This window comes from Hemibagrus wyckioides, linkage group LG09 (assembly GCF_019097595.1).
Source record: "Hemibagrus wyckioides isolate EC202008001 linkage group LG09, SWU_Hwy_1.0, whole genome shotgun sequence".
Lineage (NCBI taxonomy): Eukaryota > Metazoa > Chordata > Actinopteri > Siluriformes > Bagridae > Hemibagrus > Hemibagrus wyckioides.
The window spans coordinates 4,651,408-4,672,985 of record NC_080718.1 but is presented as its reverse complement, the minus strand read 5'-3'; the positions used below and the strand labels follow the sequence as shown (position 1 = coordinate 4,672,985).

Below are 21,578 nucleotides of genomic sequence, written 5' to 3'. Positions count from 1 at the left end.
GAGAGAGAGAGCGAAAGAGAGAGTGAAAAAGAGACATACAAACAGACATATGTACAGACACTGCACTCATTTTTTTTCATACTTGTTCTCTTCTGATGGTTGAGAGGGAGAGAGAGTGTGTGTGTGAGAGAGAGAGACATAGGAAGAGAGAGTGAGAGAGAGAGAGAGAGACATAGGAAGAAAGACAGAGACAGAGACAGGGACAGAGAGAGAGAGAGAGAGAGAGAGAGAGAGAGAGAGAGAATGAGACATAGGAAGAGAGAGTGACAGAGACAGAAAGAGGGACAGAAAGAGATTGAGACAGAGAGAAAGAGAGAGAGACGCAGAGAGACTGAAACAAACAGACGGAGAGAAATAGAGAGATCATTTGAGCTGCAAACATTTGAAATATTTTCTTACTCTTTCAGTCTTGCTGGGTGATGGAAGGGACAGAGACGGAGAGAAAGATGGATAGAAACATATTCTCTCTCTCTCTCTCTCTCTCTCTCTCTCGCTCCACTTCAGCAGACCTATGACACATCAAACTAACACCTTTCCCCTCAGCCTCACATGGGTGGGGGGCGAAAACTTGATCAGGAGATTTATCTATGCCGATCTGAGACGCAGCTCTTCTTTCCAAGCCTTATCTTCTGCTTTGCTGGTGCTGCAAGTTACCATGAAACACACACACACACACAGGTGCGTTCTGAGCGAATACGTCCCTTCCTCGTGTAGCGTCACGGTTGTTCCTAATAATTCCATACGGAAAATTTGTTATTAATTTCTTTTCCTAGTCTGAAATATTCCAAATAAAATCAGAATCATGTTCCATGAAGTAAAATATTAATAATTATCCACACCTGACGTCAGAAGAGCCACAGACTCGTGACTCGCCGCAGTCCCTAAAAGAATTAACAGGAATTACTGCGCTTTTTTTCTTCTTTTAGTCGTTATTTCATTCGTATTTGCGCGGGAAACTCGATCATCTTTTGTAATCAGACGTTGCGAATCCGTCTGCGCTAGTAATTGGCCGCACTGATGAATTGCGGACGGATGCGCAGTCTGCTCGTAATTTATCATCTGAAATTAGCGAGTCCTTCGGGAGATGTAAACACGGCTACCTGTGTGACACGTCACGTGTCGCGTCGCGCCAGGCCCCCGGTGTTTATCACGTGTGTGAGGTGACGTGTGAAGCAAAAAAAAAAAACCTGGATTGAGGTGTGATTTGTATGCTAGCACATCGGGTCAGGGTGTTCACTGAGGTGTCTTGCTTTAAAAAAAATGTAAACGCAGGGATATTTTAGCCAGAACGTGTGCTGACCGTCACTCGGTGACAGTTTGCTAATTTCTCAGCTTGCAGCTCTTCTCAGATTCTCTTGCGTAACTCGTGGTGTTAATATAGTATCGGTTGTTGGTGTGTGTGTGTGTTATTTTTCCCTAGTGCTTGAGCCCAAAAACGTGTGGTGCAGCACGGCAGCGTAGAGCGTTAAGCTCAAAAGCAGTGACAGGAAGCCGAGGAGTGTGAAGTGGCAGCCAGAAAGGTGTTTGTCTAGATCTTAATGATTAGCATAGCGCAAGCCGAAGCTGTCACGTGTAGTGCCGAGGACTCTGTGTCGATGTACCCCAGAAGTCTCAGCTACAAAGGTACGAGTGCGGGCGCCAACGGTGTGGGGGTGATAGAGGAGGTCGAAGGTGTCCGGAGCGGCTGTGGTTTATCTGAGATCTGTGTTGCTTCATGTTTAACTCCACCCCCTCACCCTCTCTCATATCATAGCGCCCTGCTTTTCCTCGCACTCTGCCTCACAAGTGGCGCATTGTGTATTAATAACAGCACCGTGCGCTCGGGTCTCGGCCCCACATATGGATGTTTATCAGGAGTTGGCCCCGAGCAGGATGGAACATGCCGCAGAGCGCTGCTGTGTGTGTGGCCGGCGTGATGATTAAGTGGAGAGTCTCTTTTATTCTCTCCGACTTTAGAGACACTGTCATGGGACGCGACTGTAAAACCGGCTTTGCCTTTCATTTCCTTCATTTTTTTTTAACAAGCTGACGAATGACTAAAAGCTGCCCTGAATCATCCAAAAATAAAGAAAACATTTTTTTTGATGATGTCTCGGGTTTCACGTAACGTGGGTTTTATTGATGCTCTGGCATGATTTGCCAAAAAATAAAATAAATAAATAAATAAAAATCAGGGGTGAGAAACTAGCGCGCTTATCTCCAAACGTTTTAAATCTGCTCCGAATCCAAAATGGCGCGTTCCGTACATGGTTTAAATGCCTTCTTGCTGCACGGCATCGCGAGATATCAAGCGCGCTCTGGAGATTCCACACTGCAGAAGCGGGACGCAAGTGTATATACTTTATTAGGACGAATCCAACAAGCGGGTCAGAAAACAGAGAGGTGACATTAAACAAGTGGGAACAAAACGTGAAAACAGGAAGTGTGTGAAAACCAGACTAGGACAAATAATCAGGACTTGATAGTTGGAAACGAAGCAAAAAAAAAACAGTGAAAAGTCAGTGATACGAGGCAAGGAAGTTAGGGAGAACTATTTTGCTGTATCTCTCTGAAATGTTGTGTCTCGTGTGTGTGTGTCTCCACAGCCGAATCAGAGCATGTGGACGCAGACCTGTCGCTGGCCGAGCTCGCCGGCCACCACACCCACCACATGCTTCTGGACCCCAACCTGGTCGCCCCTCTGCCCCCGGGCCTCGGAGACCACGACCTCCTGACGTGTGGACAGTGCCAGGAGACCTTCCCGCTGGGCCACATCCTGCTCTTCATCGAGCACAAGAAGAAGCAGTGCCACGGCCCCGCCGGCACTCACGGCTGCTACGACAAGATGGCGGACCGCAGCAGCCCCTCGCCGCCGCGCGCCGAGCTGAGGAAGGTGGAGGAACCGGTCGAAATCGGAATCCAGGTGACACCCGAGGACGAGGACGAGAGGCTGCTGACGCCTCTGAAAGGAATTTGCCCGAAGCAAGAGAGCGGCCTGGCAGGTGAGTGTCGGTGTCTTCATACAAACTAACCTCAAACCTTTCACGCCTACAACACGACCTTTCTGCTTCTGGGTCTCAGCGTGGGGCGGATTCAATACCATGTCCCCTAATGACGTGTCTTACTCGGTAAACACCAGAACGAACTGTTTTACTCCATTAACTAGAAAACAAGTGGCTGTGGTGAGATCAAATATCTATTGAGTCTTTAACCCGTTAGTCCCTTTCTCGTGCCTCTCTCTCAAAGTGCTGAATCTGGAGACATCTTCCAAAGATGTCAAATAAACCTGCTTCTTCACTGAATTTGCATGGAGTGTCCAGCGTATCTCTGGATTAGCCGTTACGATAGAAGCGATCATGAACACAATTATAGAAGCATGCGGTTTGCAGAGCTGCAAGGGTACTGACCAATCAAATTCCGGTATTGACGTGTAGAGGAAAGTTGTGTAGTTATGAGAGTTTAAAAGGATTAAAATGGTTATCACTATGAATCCCACACACACACACACACACACACAGAGCATTTTTAGACAAAGGGAAGTGCACTCATTTCCCTCTGCAGGATCCTGTCGTGATTGTGATACCGCTCATCTCCGAGGCCTCGAGAGAGATTGTTTTTCCTTCAGCTGATTTCATTAGGGGAGCCTGTGCTGCGCCGAGTGAAACATCACATTACGGACTCGAACCCCCCCAACCCTCCACCAGTCCTCACCACACACACACACACACACACCACAACAACCCCACCACCCCTTTTCTAAACCCCCTGAAGGACTCTGGTAGTTGAAACAAATTGTGCAAAACGTGACAGAGAACTCGGCGCTCACTTTCATGGAGAAATCCAGCCTGAGCCATCTGCTTAAAAAGGTGAAAAACTCATTAAAATTCAAATACTCAAAATGAGAGAGAGAGAGAGAGAGAGAGAGAGAGAGGGGGAGAGAGAGAGAGACGGAGAGAGGGAGGATTAAAAGAACCAGTTTGCTATTGAATTGGGGTAAAGAGGCAGTTTAGCTCAGTCCAGCTGCAGGGTGAGAGCTCTCTGTCTCTCTCTCATTCTTACTCTCTCTCTCTCTCTCTCTCTCTCTCTCTCTCTTTGTCTCCGTCTCTTGATTTCTCTCTCTGTGCCTTACTGACTCTCTGTTTCTTTCTTTGTCTCTCTCTATTTCTTTATTCTATTTAACACCTCTCTCTCTCTCTCTCTCTCCCCACTTAGTTATCTTACAAAACAGTGCAGTCAAGTCCTCCACAAAGATGCAGCCAGAGGGATCATGGGAAATGGGTCTCATAAAATAATATTCAGGGTTGGACAAAGTTGGCGGGGGAAAAGCGCTTGGATCGGCTTATGACACGGGCTCCGGTTTTAATAACGTCTTTTTTTTCCCCCCTTTCTTTTTTTTTATTATATTTTGTAAAGCTTCCTTGTTTGCGAAGGTTTCCTGCGGCATCAAAGACAATTTACTCGCTGCCACCATGCCACGGCGCACATTTAAATACACCCTTAATAACCAGGAAGAACCTAATTTAGTCCGAACCCCACATGGCGCGGAGCCGCCTTACAGCGTCCGTTGGCGTTAATTACGGAAGATGATGCGGAGATTTCATTGCGAACGGTTTCGCATTTCAAAGCCTCTATGCTACATAGCACGCATGTGGCGTCACTCGGGCTTTATCGTCAAAACCTGAGATGTGAGTGACAAAAGTCGTATACGATTTCTCACGTGAATCAAGGGATTATTCGTATTCACTCATGTTCACGTGACGTGATATTTATCAGGGATATATATATATATATATATATACAAACATCTATTGAGTGATAACACGTGAAAAACTTGTGTGTCATACCACGCCGTTATGTGCAAAGAAGAAGAAATCATATGGGATAAATACGTCAAAACAAAACAAACAAATCTTTTGAAGAATCAAATGAATCATCTGGAATGAATCGAATCATTTTGAGAAAAAAAAATATATGAAAAAGACTCGTCACGTGTAAACTTTCACTCACACGAAATAATCAATGAGTGACGACGTGAGGGACGGAGCGAAAACTGAAATGAGTCACTTGAAAATAAATGAATCATCCGAAAACAAATCAAAGGGTGAAAGGATTCAGGTGGAGATAACTTGGGAGTCAAATGAGGAATCGAGTGAATCGTGAGGGAATCGTGTAGAGGAGGAAGATGTGTTTATCCCGCTGGATATGAGAAACAAATTTATTCTAATGATATCTTCACATTTTATAATTATAGAATTGAAATCAGTGTGTATGTGTGTGTGTGTGTGTGTGTGTGTGTGTGTGTGGAGAGATCTAGAAATATGAATATGCATTTAATACAATATCCACCCGTCACGGCGAGTCATTCAATCTTTCCGGATTTTTCAAAATTACTTTTAAATTACTCGTAATAAGCCAAATTCTATTTTAAACCGCTTTCTTAATAAGCTCCGGTTCGAACGGAGAGGAAGAAGAAGGGAAGAGAAAGAAAAAGGAAAGACGAGGGGGGGGGGGGGATAAGGGATAATTTTTAATCTTGTTTAAACTTCACCATTTGAATAATGGGTTATTGGAATGAAAGATGAACATTTGCCTGCGTAAATCATATTGCGGTGACTACGAGTAAATTTTAGCCCTTTCATTAGCTCGGCGTCGGAAGAGAAGGAGCGAGAATTCTGGAGCTGGCTGAGAATAAAGGCAGAGATGAAATGTCCTCGGAAAATGATTAAGAAGCTTGAATGTCAGCTGGGCGTGCAGCTAAACATGTGCACGCTGCCTTGTGTTCATAATTGCCTCCCAGCAGGTTAAAGTATTCTTTTATGCTAAACCTTTTCCGCTTCCCATTTGTTCTCCACGTGAAATAGAAAATGACACGCAGAAAAACACTCGGGCTCCGTTTCGGGAAAAAAAAAAAAAAAAGGAAAGAAGAAGAAGAAGAAGAAAAAAAACAACAACATAGCGGCGGCGCCCGTACTCTCAAAGCGCAGATCATTTTTCATGAATTTGCTTTTTTTTTTCTTTAATATATCCATCTGTCAGCTTCAAATGGAAAAATGAGAGAGAGAGAGAGAGAGAGAGAGAGAATCCAAGGAGGACGAGTGCTGTGTGTGTGTGTGTGTGTGTGTATGTGTGTCAGAATCAAAAAAGCTAATTCTGAGCAGAACAACATTATCATCATCCCCAGAGCTGCAGTTTGATCTTTTTCTTCCTCCGTCTGGCCCCCGACACGCTGACAGGCCTTAAACTCCGCCGATTCATTCGCACACGTCAACCTGCATCACGTCACATCGTCTGCACACACACACACACACACACACACACACAGGAAGAGCAGTGCTACATTTCAGCACTTCGTTAATCCTTCACGTTCCTTTATATCTAGTTTCATCACAACACAAACTACATCACCAAATCTCACGCCTTTATACCTGAGGACGTTGATTCATTTCCTAGAACTGTAACGTGGGTTTTTTAGTCTTATCGTGAGAGAGAGAGAGAGAGAGAGAGAGAGAGGGAGAGAGAGATGGTTTACACATGCTCTAAGGAAATGGTTAAAAAAATGATGCCGTGATTTGATAAACAGCGGTGGTGTCAGAGGAATAACACACTTCAGGATAAAAAACATAGGAAAATAAATCAACGCCATTCGAGAGTTTTGGATAAATATCATCAGGAGGCACGCTTCCTCACTTCCTCAAACGTATAGCTGCGTAGCTGCAGAATGTAATCATCGGTAATAGTGCTAATTAAATAGAAATATGACATTTTGCATAGCCAGAGGCTACAAGAGTTGCTGCTGGGGATGAGAAATGAAAGCGTGTGTGTGTGTGTGTGTGTGTGTGTGTTGGGATTTGCCTGTCTCCGCTAAATGGAGGTTGAAAATCTAGTTCTGTTTCCTTTTTCATTTTGTGTCTTTTCGTTTAAGATCCCGTTCATACTTCAGCTAATACCATCATGGCGTATCATGGATTAAAGGTGCGGTCTGTAACTTCCGAACCTGTTTCTATAGATGTACAAATTGCATCGTTTGAAAGACACCTCAGGAAGTCTGTGTTTTCACAACATGTCCGTGCAACAGAACGATTCGTTTCTTCATCTTACACCACTGCTTGACATTTTTCTGGCCCAGAAATCCAACACAGCTGCTCTGTGGTGCTTTTTTTTTATCATAAAAGTCAACTCTGTAAACATATGTTTTGACAACGTGGGGGAGAGAATCGGTTGTGGGAAAAGCTGGAAAGCGTGTCCTTAATGAAAGCGCTATAAAAATGACATACTGCCACTTTAATATAGTTACAGATATGAATGTCTTTTGGCTGTGAACAGGATTGTTTTTTTGGTAAATTTGTTGGAAAAAAAATGATGAAAAAGCCTCGAGAGGTGTTGATGTTGGTGTAGAAGTGAGAGAAGAGTGGCATTGTCGCTGTTGGATGCTGATTTTATAGTAGCAGGTGTTGCTCTCAGCACAGATTCTGATCTATTTGAAACATAAATCTTTAAATATTAAAATCAAGTTTTTAAAATTAGAATCTGGATGTTTCAGGCCCTGAAAAAGCTCAGCAGGACGACATACAGGGGTCAGTAATATCACAGTATCATGATACATGATTAAGCACCAGGGATAAATCTGTACATTTATAATGTCCCTCATAGTAACAAGCGGCGTTAAATTAAAGGATGTTAAAGGAGCGGTCAGTGATTTTTAAATTATACAAAAATTCTCCTCTTATTGCAGACGCTCTGGTCTGGATGTAAACAACAAGGAAAAAAAACAAGCTGTCAGTCTGTCAATTATTTTATGTTCATAAAGGCCCGCTTTCATGCTTATGGGAGTCTAATGTTTATAATAAATATTTTTATGATTTTTATAGCTAGGTTACAAGCGAAATTGCTAAGTACAGCTTTAAATACTGTCCTTTTCTTTTTTCTATAAAAATTTGTGTAAACCTTTTAATTATAAATACAAACACAAACATCTTCCCTCTTCTATCCCGAGGTCCTTTCTGGGTCTTTAGTATTTTTTTTAAAGCATCCTTGATACAAATCTCATGAAAAGATCTTTAACGATTGTGCCATATTTTTTGCCTTTGTGTTACTCGAGTCAGTTGTGTAATTAAAAGCCTTTCCTTTCATATATATGTATATTATATATATATATCATATATATTTAGTTGCATGTCAAAATGATGCTAGAATGTGTGTAGAATTTTTTTTACTGAAAACACACTTTAAAAAACACTTTAGCAATGAAATCACTCCCTCCTTCCACCCCAACCACACACACACACACACACACAGTGTTGTGACCACAGGTTTTTTTTTTTTTTAGTTTTCGTGAGATGAGGCCCTGTTCCTGTCACTCCTGCAATTTCTCACTTTCACACATTCTCCCTTTTTTCCTCTCATTTCATGAGACACTCACTACTACACAAACATCCCTTCTTTTTTTCCCTCCTTTAAGGCTCGAGTGCAGGCCTCAGCTGCGTTTTCTAATATAATTAATTAGCTCTAATAAACCCCTGGAGCAAATAATCTGACTTCCGAGTCACCAAGATCCGTCCTTTTCTTCTTCCTGTTTTATTTTTTTCCTTTTTAAAAAAATAAAATAAGTAAATAAATAATAGAAGAGGTTTCAGATCAATGGTTTTTGGTATGATTAGGTTTTCGTATTCAAAGCCCTGCTAAAATGTGTGGTTTTGGTAAAAAACCTTTGCGAGAAATCGTGTCAGGTTTTAGTGGAAGCGAGAGTGTGCAGATCTGTTTGGACTTCCTGTTTTGCTTTAAACCGTTTTCACAGTGAATTGGTAGAAGTACAGAAACTCTTCACTTGAGATCATGGTCTGAACAAATCCTCTGGCTAACGTCGGAATCGAACGTTTCCTCGCCCGGGAGAAAAGATTCGACTCGAGTGTAAAACTCTTACTCGTGATAGTAGAAGAAAAAAAAAAATCAACTTAAAAAATTAGCGTCAGTTTCATTTCACAGAGGAAGCAAAAAAAAAGAAAAGAAAAAACCCAGCTTTAGCAACAGCTAATCTCGTCGGCTAGCATCATCATTTATGATCCTTTGAATGTTAGCTAGACAGAATGAACCCTACACTTGGTGTGTTTACTGCTTTGGGTTGGTTTTGTGTTTTGTTTGTATTCAAACTGCCTAAACAATCAGTTCCTCATGTTGTTGATGAATATTTGAAGGTGTTGTGTAGGGTAGCGTTTTTTTTATTGTAGTGTAGTCTAGGTTAGTGTACTGCAGTAGAGTGTAGTATAGTATAGTGTAGTGTAGTATAGTGTTGGGTAATGAACTGTAGTATATTGTATTGTAGTATAGTGTTGGGTTATGTATTGTAGTATAGTGTAGTATATTGTATTTTAGTATAGTGTAATGTAGTATAGTGTTGGGTAATGTACTGTAGTATATTGTATTGTAGTATAGTGTAGTGTAGTATAGTGTTGGGTAATGTATTGTAGTATAGTGTAGTGTAGTGTACTGTAGTATATTGTATTGTAGTATAGTGTAGTGTAGTATAGTGTTGGGTAATGTATTTTAGTATAGTGTAGTGTAGTATAGTGTTGGGTAATGTATTGTAGTATAGTGTAGTGTAGTGTACTGTAGTATATTGTATTGTAGTATAGTGTAGTGTAGTATAGTGTTGGGTAATGTATTTTAGTATAGTGTAGTGTAGTATAGTGTTGGGTAATGAAATGTAGTATATTGTATTGTAGTATAGTGTAGTGTAGTATAGTGTAGTATATTGTATTGTAGTATAGTGTAGTGTATTATAGTGTTGGGTAATGTATTTTAGTATAGTGTAGTGTAGTATAGTGTTGGGTAATGTACTGTAGTATATTGTATTGTAGTATAGTGTAGTGTAGTATAGTGTTGGGTAATGTATTTTAGTATAGTGTAGTGTAGTATAGTGTTGGGTAATGAAATGTAGTATATTGTATTGTAGTATAGTGTAGTGTACTGTAGTATATTGTATTGTAGTATAGTGTTGGGTTATGTATTGTGGTATAGTGTAGTGTAGTGTACTGTAGTATATTGTATTGTAGTATAGTGTTGGGTTATGTATTGTAGTATAGTGTAGTGTAGTATAGTGTTGGGTAATGTATTTTAGTATAGTGTAGTGTAGTATAGTGTTGGGTAATGAAATGTAGTATATTGTATTGTAGTATAGTGTAGTGTAGTATATTGTATTGTAGTATAGTGTTGGGTTATGTATTGTGGTATAGTGTAGTGTACTGTAGTATAGTGTATTTTAGTATAGTGTTGGGTAATGTATTGTAGTAGAGTGTAGTGTAGTATAGTGTAATTGTATTGTATTATAGTGTACTGTAGTATATTGTATTGTAGTATAGTGTATTTTAGTATAGTGTTGGGTAATGTATTGTAGTAGAGTGTAGTGTAGTATAGTGTAATTGTATTGTATTATAGTGTACTGTAGTATATTGTATTGTAGTATAGTGTAGTGTAGTATAGTGTTGGGTTATGTATTGTGGTATAGTGTAGTGTACTGTAGTATAGTGTATTTTAGTATAGTGTTGGGTAATGTATTGTAGTATAGTGTAGTGTAGTATAGTGTAATTGTATTGTATTATAGTGTACTGTAGTATATTGTATTGTAGTATAGTGTAGTGTAGTATAGTGTTGGGTAATGTATTGTAGTATAGTGTAGTGAATTATAGTGTACTGTAGTATATTGTATTGTAGTATAGTGTAGTGTAGTATAGTGTTGGGTAATGTATTGTAGTATAGTGTAGTGAATTATAGTGTACTGTAGTATATTGTATTGTAGTATAGTGTAGTGTAGTATATTGTATTGTAGTATAGTGTAGTGTAGTATAGTGTAATTGTATTGTATTATAGTGTACTGTAGTATATTGTATTGTAGTATAGTGTAGTGTAGTATAGTGTAATTGTATTGTATTATAGTGTACTGTAGTATATTGTATTGTAGTATAGTGTAGTGTAGTATATTGTATTGTAGTATAGTGTAGTGTAGTATAGTGTAATTGTATTGTATTATAGTGTACTGTAGTATATTGTATTGTAGTATAGTGTAGTGTAGTATAGTGTAATTGTATTGTATTATAGTGTACTGTAGTATATTGTATTGTAGTATAGTGTAGTGTAGTATATTGTATTGTAGTATAGTGTAGTGTAGTATAGTGTAATTGTATTGTATTATAGTGTACTGTAGTATATTGTATTGTAGTATAGTGTAGTGTAGTATAGTGTTGGGTAATGTATTGTAGTATAGTGTAGTGTAGTGTACTGTAGTATATTGTATTGTAGTATAGTGTAGTGTAGTATAGTGTTGGGTAATGTATTGTAGTAGAGTGTAGTGAATTATAGTGTACTGTAGTATATTGTATTGTAGTATAGTGTAGTGTAGTATAGTGTAATTGTATTGTATTATAGTGTACTGTAGTATATTGTATTGTAGTATAGTGTAGTGTAGTATAGTGTAATTGTATTGTATTATAGTGTACTGTAGTATATTGTATTGTAGTAGAGTGTAGTGTAGTATAGTGTTGGGTAATGTATTGTAGTATAGTGTAGTGTAGTATATTGTATTGTAGTAGAGTGTAGTGTAGTATATTGTATTGTAGTAGAGTGTAGTGTAGTATAGTGTAATTGTATTGTATTATAGTGTACTGTAGTATATTGTATTGTAGTATAGTGTAGTGTAGTATAGTGTTGGGTAATGTATTGTAGTATAGTGTAGTGAATTATAGTGTACTGTAGTATAATGTATTGCATTGTAGGTTATTGATTATAGCTGTGTTGTGTGTTGTGTAGTGCAGTATAGTGTAGTGTAGTTTAGTGTACTGCAGTATAGTGTAGTGTAGAGTATTGAGTATAGTTGTGTTGTGTAGAATAGTGTAGTATAATGTATTGCATTGTAGGGTATTGAGTATAGTTGTGTTGTGTAGTGTAGTATGTATCTGAAGCCTCAATGTCTCAATCAAGGCACACGTCTCCTTCTCTCTCTGTGTCTCCGTGTCTCTCTCTCTGAGCTCGACATGATCACTGAGAGAGCTCTTCAATAAATAATGATGCAACACGGAGAGAGAGAGAGAGAGAGAGAAAGAGAGAGAGAGATATTGAAAACATGTTTCCGTAATATGACACACATGCCTTTTTTTCCCAATTAAAATTCACAAAGGCTTGGTGGGGGGAAACGGCTCGGGTGCCGAGGCCGTGCCAGAATCAATGGCTGCAGATTGTGTGGTGAGGTGAATGTGCGTTTGATTTAACATGTTCTTTTCGAGACATTATTCCTGCTAGTCTTCTTGTTTTTTTGTTGTTCCAATAAAGCCAGGAAAGCTGGGACCAAGCAGGCGTTTTGAAGTGGTAATTGCCCACTTTTGTCTAGTTACCCGCTTTCCTCTCTCTCTCTCTCTCTCTCTCTCTCTCTCTCTCTCTCTCTCTCTCTCTCTTTTTCTTTCTGTAAAAGATGTCCAAAGAGATTTTTGTACAATGTAATAAAATTTTCCTTTAATTCTCACCACCTGCTCCTTGACGATCTCAAACCCTAAAACACTCAAGAACAGGTTCAGGAACCCCTACAACACCCCCACCCCATCCCTCCTCCATTCCAAGTACCCACCCACCTACACACACACACACACACACACACAAATTCGGATAAGCTTCATTAGGAGTGTTAAGGCTTGAAAATTTTCACGGTAATCTAGTCTGAACATATCACCAGTTACATGTTATCACAGAATTAATGAACTATTTAACAAAAAATAAAATGAGAGAGATTGTGGTGAAACTGTAAGGAAAAAAAAATCTTTGGAAGTCAACTGACCATTTTTTTTGTTTCTCTTTAAGAGAGCATGTTAGGATAAAAACTTCTTACACTGTCAGTATTGATCACGTTGTTGTTGTTAGCTGAAAGATGGCGATAAAGCCCGAAATAGCTAGGTCTTTGATTTAGCTGTGTTCCTCAATGGATGGCGTGTTGTTAAGCTGCGATAAGTTAGCGTCGGTCTCAGAGTGTCGGTCGACGTAGCAATGTAACGCAGCAGCTAAAAGCTTTTTAGCACACTTGAATGTGATAGGGTGAAAAAGAGGTTGATTTATTTGTGGAATCCAGACGGTTGTGGAAATAAATCTGAGGTAAAGAGACTCAAATATATGCTAAGGCTAAATAGCATGCATCCTGAAGCTCACACTTACAGAAAAGAAAAGAGCTAGTTGACTTTATTACTTATAACTTACTGGTACGACTTCAGCTGTGTGTGTGTGTGTGAGAGAGAGATATAGAAAAAAATAGATGTTACTGATGTACGTGTAAACTTGTTTTTGCTAATCGGTTCCCAGCCTCCTCCCTCTCTCTCTCTCTCTCTCTCTCTCTCTGAGACGTTGTCCTGCTGAGCTCCGATGGCCTACAGAAGTTACCTTCAGCGCCACATGCTTTCATTTCTTCCCTCCTGCGTTCTTAAGCTCTGAAATGCAGCAATGTGCCACTTTTTACTCTGGGCTACTTCACACGCCTCCCTCCTGAACTCTGTCCAGCAGCAGAAACAGAGAGAGAGAGAAGGGGAGACAGAGAGAGAGAGAGAGAGAGAGAGAGAGAGAGAAATGTGTGTGTGTGTGAGAGACAGAGAGAGAGAGAGAGAGAGAGAGAGAGAAGGGGAGAAAGAGAGAGAGAGAGAGAGAGAGAGAGAGAGAAATGTGTGTGTGTGTGTGTGAGAGAGAGAGAGAAGGGGAGAAAGAGAGAGAGAGAAATGTGTGTGTTTGTGAGAGAGAGAGAGACAGACAGACAGACAGACAGACAAACAGGCAGACATACAGATTACAGTAATGCGTGTGTGTGTGTGTGTGAGAGAGAGACAGAGAGAGAGAGAGAAGGGGAGAGAGAGAGAGAGAGAGACACAGAAATGTGTGTGTGTGTGTGAGAGAGAGAGGGAAGGACAGACAGAATTGTGTGTGTGTGTGTGTGTGTGAGAGAGAGAGAGAGAGAAATGTGTGTGTGTTTGTGTGTGTGAGAGAGAGTAAAGAGTAAGAGAGCGAGAGAGAGTGAGAGAGAGAGAGAGCAACAGACAGACAGACAGAAATTTGTAAGCGTGTGTAAGAGAGACAGAGAGAGAAGTGTGTGTGTGTGTGTGTGTGAGAGAGAGAGAGAGAGACAGAGAGAGAGAGACACAGAGAGAGAGAGAGAGAGCAACATCGGCAAAATACTTTTAGCCACTAATGGAGCGTAAAAAAGCGAAGGCTGCATCCGTGTACTTCTTAGCATCTTCAAATCCATTTTTCCCCCTCCTCAGATTTTTGCCTCGTCGCTTGCCTCGGTTAATCACTTTCCATGCGCTCATTTAAATATTAAAATTTTCTTTAATCATCAAAGGCAGGGAGCCTCATGCATATTCATATCTTCAAGCTGCCCCCCCTCCTCTCTCTCCACTTTTCCCCTAGAATTACAGGTTCATTACCTCGCTCCGAAGCCAAACAGTCATTACCAAGAGCCAGCTTTTTAATTGCTGATGCTTGGCCGTCGTCGGCGGAACGCTCCGATTTAAAGTTCGGGAAAAGGGAACGGAACCGAATGGAGCGAACGGGCTCGAGGTTTTTTTTTTCTTTCTTTCTTTCTTTTTGTTTTTTTTTAAAAAAAAAAAACAAAACTCTGTGTTGTACGTTTGCAGCGCTGTGGAGAAAACAGAACGCAGAGAGAGAGAGAGAGAGAGAGAGAGAGAAAACCTGTTCTCTGGCTGGAGCTCTGAATATTTGTCAAGAGGCTTGACGAAAGTTGCATTTGCATAATGACTTTGTAGTTCTGCATTAATAAAATTTGCATATGAAGCCGTGTTAATTACTCCTGATCAGGCTTTTTTGCATTCATGCATGGTAATTTTCGGAGACTTGCGAGAATTGATGTCCTGGCGTCAGGGCTGTGATTGGTGGCGGTGGCGCTGCTGGTTGTGGAGGTGGTGTGTGTGTGTGTGTGTGAGCAGGGTGGTAGTGTGTGTGTGTGTGGGGGGGGGGGTGTAGTTATGAGGAGCGACAGAGGAGGGGTCGGGAGGAGATGCGATGGCGTCGGATGTAGCAAAGAGAAAGAGAAGATGGCACATTTTGCTTGTGCAAGTCGCTTTATTGTACCCTCTCTCTCTCTCTCTCTCTCTCTCTTTCTTTCTTTCTGTAATTGGTGTGTGTGAAAAAAAACACACACTGATGGAATGAAGGAGTGAAATGCGAAAAAGAATCGCATATAATAAAACCTCAAGAACGGCAGGAAGGAGAATCGATAGCGTACGCTGTTGATCTGAAAATAGGACGACAGGATTCGAACCAAAGATTTATTATTATTATTGTTATTATCGTTATTTATTTATTTAAAGAACAACTCGTCCTTCTCTTCCTGTCTCCTGTGTGCCACTTTGGCTCTTCCTGAACATGGAACGTTCCCTACGTGTTTCTTTACGCTACACGGCTGTGGATCTTTGGGTACGGAGAAGGAGATCGCTTCAACTTAATTCAGGGTCAATTTTATACACCTTTAAGTGACGCTGGCTTTCCACTGCCTCTCTCTCTCTTTTTCCCCCTCCCTTTTTGTCGAGACCCTGCTGAGTTCAAGCGTTCGTCTATGGAATTTTGGCCCCTCACTTGTGGTTTGGCAAAAGCATCACACACCACTCAATGTGTGTGTGTGTGTGTGTGTATCCGATTATGCGCCCACACTCTAGCACAAGCTAAATAGGTGTGTGGTGTGTATTGCTTCTTCCCTCAAACCAGAGGTCTCCTCCTCGTTTCGTCTAAGAATTAAACCCAGAACTTTAGAGCGGCGTGAATAGTCTGGGGCCATGTCCAAAACAAAGCCATCTTTCTTTTTCTTTTTTCTTTCCTTCTCGCGCAGACGTGCAGCACATGAGTGCTCGAGTGCGTGCAGGACAGCCGACACGTGTGTTGTCGGTGTTGTGATGATTGCAGAGAAATCCACACGTCACCTTTAAATCTTCTGATGTATCAGATAATTTGTATCATATCTTGGGTAAGGGGGACGAGCCATTGCCCCTCGCCTCGGCTTTTCTTTGCTTTTCTCCGTCAGAGAAAGGTTTCAGCTACGTGCCCTTTGGATTAATGCACTGTACACTGTGTTTAATTTTTCAAGAGGAAATGACAGCGAGTAAAATAAGTAATGCGGGAGTGGAGATATGTATACACACACACACACAGGTATGTGGGACAAGTGCATACATGATGTCTGAGACTGTCCTGAAGCAGGATATTTCAGTGTGATATCTACAGCTGATTGTCTGTTGTGTTGAAAATAAACATGATGTCGCTGCATGGCAAAAAGGGGAGGGAGGAGCTTACAGCGGATGATTGACAGCACCAGGAGAAGCAATGGACAGCTTGTGATTATTATGTGAAACACTTCAGGACAGGATGTTACAGGAAAAAAAATCAACAGATATGGAAAAAAAAAAGTTTTTTAATATGATCATTTTCTGACCAATCAGGATTGAGAATTCAGCAGCACCGTGTATAATAGTTTTTTTTCTAAACTAATGATTTATTGCACAACATCGAACAAGCTCAAAGTGCTGTAAATCTATCGTGTTAAAGTTTTCAGCAGCGGCGAGGCATTAACGTGTCCCACATGAAGACATCAAACGGCCGCAGTGCCACTCTGCGGTAGCGACATGGCGGCGTTTTGGTCTCTCTCCACCACAAGGCAGGGAATAAACTTGTCGCCGATTTGGGTTGTGAACACAAGCAAAGCTCTCTGCTTGCGCTGGTGGCTTCTGCCCTTGTGCTCATCATGTTCGTCTCCTCCACACTTTTTTTTTCTTATTGTCAGCAGACGCGTGGAGCGAAGCAGGCACTCTCCGTCAACGCCGCTGCACTTTCGTAAAAACATTATCCGAGGTGGCTAATTCACTGCTATTAAATCCTCTTAAGGTTGAGGAATTCAGACATACGTCCGTATCGTTTCTTTTTTTTTCTGCGATCCTGCCAAAAAGACGTCTTTGCGTAACTGGTTGTGAAGGCTGAGCCACAGCACCTTCCTTTGCATGTTGATACAGTAGCTCCGTCACCCTGACACTGTTTGTTTAGTGAGCTACTCGTGCAAGCATGGAGATTTGAATTTGTAAAGCGTGGGAGAAAAAGGCTGGAGGAGGACTTGTAAGCCCTTTCCAGCAGGGTCTAGACGCCAGGCCTTCGATACCTCGCTCTAAAGCAGCTTTGGCGAGAGAGCGGATCACGGCCGCGGACAATGACGTGCGTGTAGAAAGCAGTGGACAGGATGGGATTAGCAGGTTAGCGCGAAGTTCCTCCTCACCGCTAACATGCTCTCCTGGCTCCCCTGGGCTTTTGACACAGCGTGGCTCAAGGAATTAGTCCAGCTCCCAGATTTAAACCTTAACCGGCTAATGGAGCCTCTAAAGCCCAGAGCGTTTCCTTGCGAAGGAGTGTTGCCGACAGTTTAAGTAGGAAGCATCGCCGCTATTAACTCGAACTAATTTTTCACTGTGTTAGCTCTGAGGATTAGGATGCAGAGTTGGAATGATTCAGGAGAGGTGGGTTGAAGAATTAAAGCCCAATTACAAGCGACGAGGGTTTGTTTGTCATTGAGGAAGGTGGAAAGTGTGGCGAGAGAGCAGGGAGATTTTCGGAGGGTGCTGGAGGGCGACGCAGCCTGACGAAATGTGGGTTGATCCTCTTGTTTAGGGGGGCTTAAGGCTTCCCAATTTCACATGCTAACGGCTTCTGCACAAGCCCCAGACTCTGCCGGCAATATTGATATTTGTCCTCTGTGGTCACTGCCTCCCTCTTTCTCTCTCTCTGGGTCTGTCACTTCGAAAATGCTGAGAACTCCAGGCCTTGTGTATATATATGTGTGTGTGTGTGTGTGTGTAGCAGCCCTGTAATCATGCTTCTCTGGCACTAATTGCTCATGCCTGTGGAGTTTGGAGAACACGTTGTATCAAAGCTCATGCTGAAGAGCAGGATCGCTAGCTGGCACCGCTTGATCATTCCTCGAGACGTCTCCGGTTTAACCCCGTTTTTCTGCCCTCCGTCTCTGGTCCGCTTTTTTATCTACGTCGAGAGGCTGAGATTGTTTCCAAGCCATTTCCCCATCTCGCCATCCTCCGAGGCCTCGTTTTGGTTCTGAACACGCAGCGTTTAATGTTCCTCCCATCATGGGGCGACGTGTCAGTGACTGCGGAGATGTTTTTTCTATTTACCGGGTATGCAGAGCAGTCTGGGTGGTAGCGAAGTAAATTGCGGAAAAGCAGTAAAAAGCAGATTGAGTTTCTCCTCGTGGGTTTTGGTCTTTAGTGCGCTTACTCGAAACATCGGCACGGACTCGCCAAACACGTCAAATTATTCACCCCCAACAAACACAATCAGTGTAGTTCACTGGAGCTATTGATCGGTGTGATGAGGCTGTGCAGAAAACCACTTGAGGATTTTTAGTGTCTAAAAATCAATCAAATTAGACTTTCGGCTATTACATAAGAAATCAGTTGCGCATCACAACAAAAATGGTCCTTTGTTGCAACCTGTTGGAAGGACCACTGGCAAGCTAATTTGTTTGATAGCTAGAGGGCTTTTTAGCTGTAAACAATGCTGGATTACAGCCAAAAGGAGCCACGGTGCCTCAACAGACATCCCTCTGATCAGAAACTAGAAGAATAAATCACTATTTGGCGCTCTCAAAGCCACCGTAGCAACCTGTCGCTTAATCCGACGGAATTGGCTGAATGGAGAGGACTGACTGGGTGTCGGAGGTATTAATGTATCTGGCACTGACTCTTTGTTTCCCCTGCTTTCTGTCGTTCGTTTTCATTTCAAGCCACAGTGGCGCTAGGATGTTACTGAGGGCTGGATTAGGTTGTGCGTGCTCTTAATCCGCTGTATTTGTTTTTCTATCATTTACAGATGTTTAATATGTGATTTTCTCTCTGCAAGGTCTGCAGGGTTTTGGCTAGAGCTCGCGCTCCATCTACAGTTGGTGGAGTCCTTTTATTTATTTATTTATTTTTTGAAAAGGACACCGTTCGGACTTTCGCCCCTGGCACGGCTTTGGCCATCTGCCTAGTCGGAAAGTGAGAGCATAAGAAATGGAGGCTGATACATCACCCAAGTCTAATTTGGAGCTTCAGAGCCATCTCTCGGTTTCTCCATCTCGCACTCTTTCTCCTCTCTTTCTAATTCAGCCGGTTATCTGAACACGGCATCCCTCTCACGAGCCCAGAAATCAGGTAAGATTCCCAGGGCCAAATGAGCGTCATTAAAGCTAATCAGTGGCACAGCAATGGAGAGGAGCAGTGCGAGCTACGTCATCAGACGATAGCGATACCAATCAACCTTGTTAGCGCCAGAGGTGTGAAATGAATATGATGGCTGTCGGCAAAATCAAGAGTTAGTGGTTGAGGGATGGTGGGATATTACTTTCTGCACTACTTTCTCGTACTCTGTATCATAATATCATAAAATCATAATGGAAACAGATCTTATTAGAACAACAATGCCTCTCATATACTGCTCTCCAGTGCTAAGATGCTAACTTGGTAACAAGACCAATGCTTACCTTGATCTGAAAAAGTTGGCTTGACGGGTGGGATTTAATTGAGCACTTTTGAGCAAGTTTTGGGTAGTGAGAACACTTCGCTAATCTACTGGGGAATATGGACATCTGAGCTAGCTAATGATTGAGAGTAGAGCTTTAGCTAGCTTGCAGATCTTATATGCACAATGTGACCATGGAATCAAGAATTTCAGCATTTCCATCAGACAAAGAGTTGGTACATTTTTGAGAAAAAAACTGAAGGACTAAAATCATAGTAAAAAAGCTAATCTTTCATGGGTTACACCATACTGAGAAGCGACGGATTCCATAGGTTTAGCCACAGGCTCCCAGACTACCCCCTGTCCTGCATGTTTTAAAGTTTTTCCTGCTCCCGAGACATCTGATTAGCCTCCTGAGCTAATTAACCACCGTTCCAGGGTTGTAGTGGGCGTTTTTGAGCAAGAAAAGCACTAAAATGCACAAGGTTTAGTAACGCTTGGGTTACATGATACCGAGATACTGTGAGCTCGGTTCTGTATGAAACTTTTAACTTTTCAGATGAATCTTTTGAACACAGGGTTAGACGTGGGGAAGTCACAATACCTAAAAAAATTCTCCTTGCCCTCTTTGCTGGCATGTCTCCTGTGCCATGTTTCTGAGCACACATCACAGGGACCTTTTATGGTGCCCACTTCTCTTTGTGAAGGGGATGTTGAATGCCCAGCTTTTTATAGTTACATTTAAAGGGAGTTGGATGCCTGGCGCAGCTGGGGCTCATTATGGTATACTCCATCCAAAAATGCACGTGTAATTAATTCGCTCACCCAGACCCTCATTGCTTCCATCCAGGACCTCCAGTCTGTACAAAGTCCTCAGAGGAACTCATCTGAAGCTTGAACAGACCTTGGCTTGGAGCGATAACCCACCTTGGGGGGTGATGGACGACACTTATGCAAGCGTACCCTTGAGACAGAACGGGGGGCGGTCTGTACCCGTCTGGATCGCTGTTTAATTTCCGGTTGAGTTTTTTTTTTTTTAAAGAAAAGTGAATCATTTGAAACAATGTCCTTTGTGTGTCACGTTCTTCTCGGATGCTCGGTGTGCTCTGCCAAGCTCGAGCAGACTGCCATGGCTCAGAGGCAGGGCTATCAGACGGAGAGAGGCCTTTTTAACTCCCTGGCGCATGGCTGCGTCCACTCGCTGATGTAAACCCACTCGAATGAGATGAATAGCTTATGCAATTTTGTGAAGTCCGTTCTGCAGTGAGGCAATGCCAGGAAACACTTCTGTCTCTTGACAGTGAGGTTTTTCCAGTTCTTTTGCATTGTCTTGATGCCCAATGCCTTGTGAGCACACACGCTCTATATTTAAACTCATTAATTTGCTAATGCCACACTGTACTTAACATTTCAGAATTTGCAGGGGGGAAAAACTTTTGGCTGCTCCACTAAGTGACCGTAGTCAATTCGAATGCTTCTTCATCTTCCCATATTAATATTAGAGTTCTCTCCATAACCAGAGTCACACACCAAGTGTAAAAGTCGTGCAGCTTTGCCGGCTTCCCTATAGCAGACAAAGCAAGTGAAGTGAAGTTTTTAGGCCCCTGAATATAGGGGTTTGGAGTGGAGAACAAGAAGGAGGAGAACGAGGAGGAGGAGGAGGAAGAGGAGGAGGGGTGCTGGTAGAAGAGCTCTGTTTCTTGCAAATGAAAACAGATTGGACTGGTTATAGAAGAGAGCCTGGTTTCAGTTAGACTGGAGACAGGCGTACTGTGTGAATGCCATACCCCCCACTACCACCACCACCCTCTCCTCCGTTTACAGCTTCTGACATGCTTTTTCCAGCGCTGCTTTCTGCTGCACTTTTTCTTTTTTTTTGTGTTCAAGCTTCCCTTTTTCTCCAGCCCGTTTTTTCCCCCTCTTCGCATGAGAATTAAACAGAAGTAGAGCGGCATGCTCTTGTAATCTTCTTTATCGCTTTTGAAATCGTTCCTTTTTGATTGCCTGAGAGAAAATGGCCGAAGTCTTATACTGCGCAGGGATCGTTTTCGCGAGCATTGTTTGATCATCGC

At 42.1% G+C, this 21,578-nt stretch overlaps 1 protein-coding gene across 2 annotated transcripts in view; it reads left to right on the top strand.

The window, feature by feature from the left end:
• Positions 1 to 21,578, top strand: part of bcl11ba (BCL11 transcription factor B a) — a 53,352-nt gene that overhangs the window by 13,736 nt on the left and 18,038 nt on the right. For both annotated transcript variants that reach the window (XM_058399214.1, XM_058399215.1), the window contains exon 2: positions 2,586 to 2,981. In XM_058399214.1, coding sequence (XP_058255197.1) covers positions 2,586 to 2,981 — 396 coding nt within the window. The remainder of the gene's footprint in view (positions 1 to 2,585; positions 2,982 to 21,578) is intronic.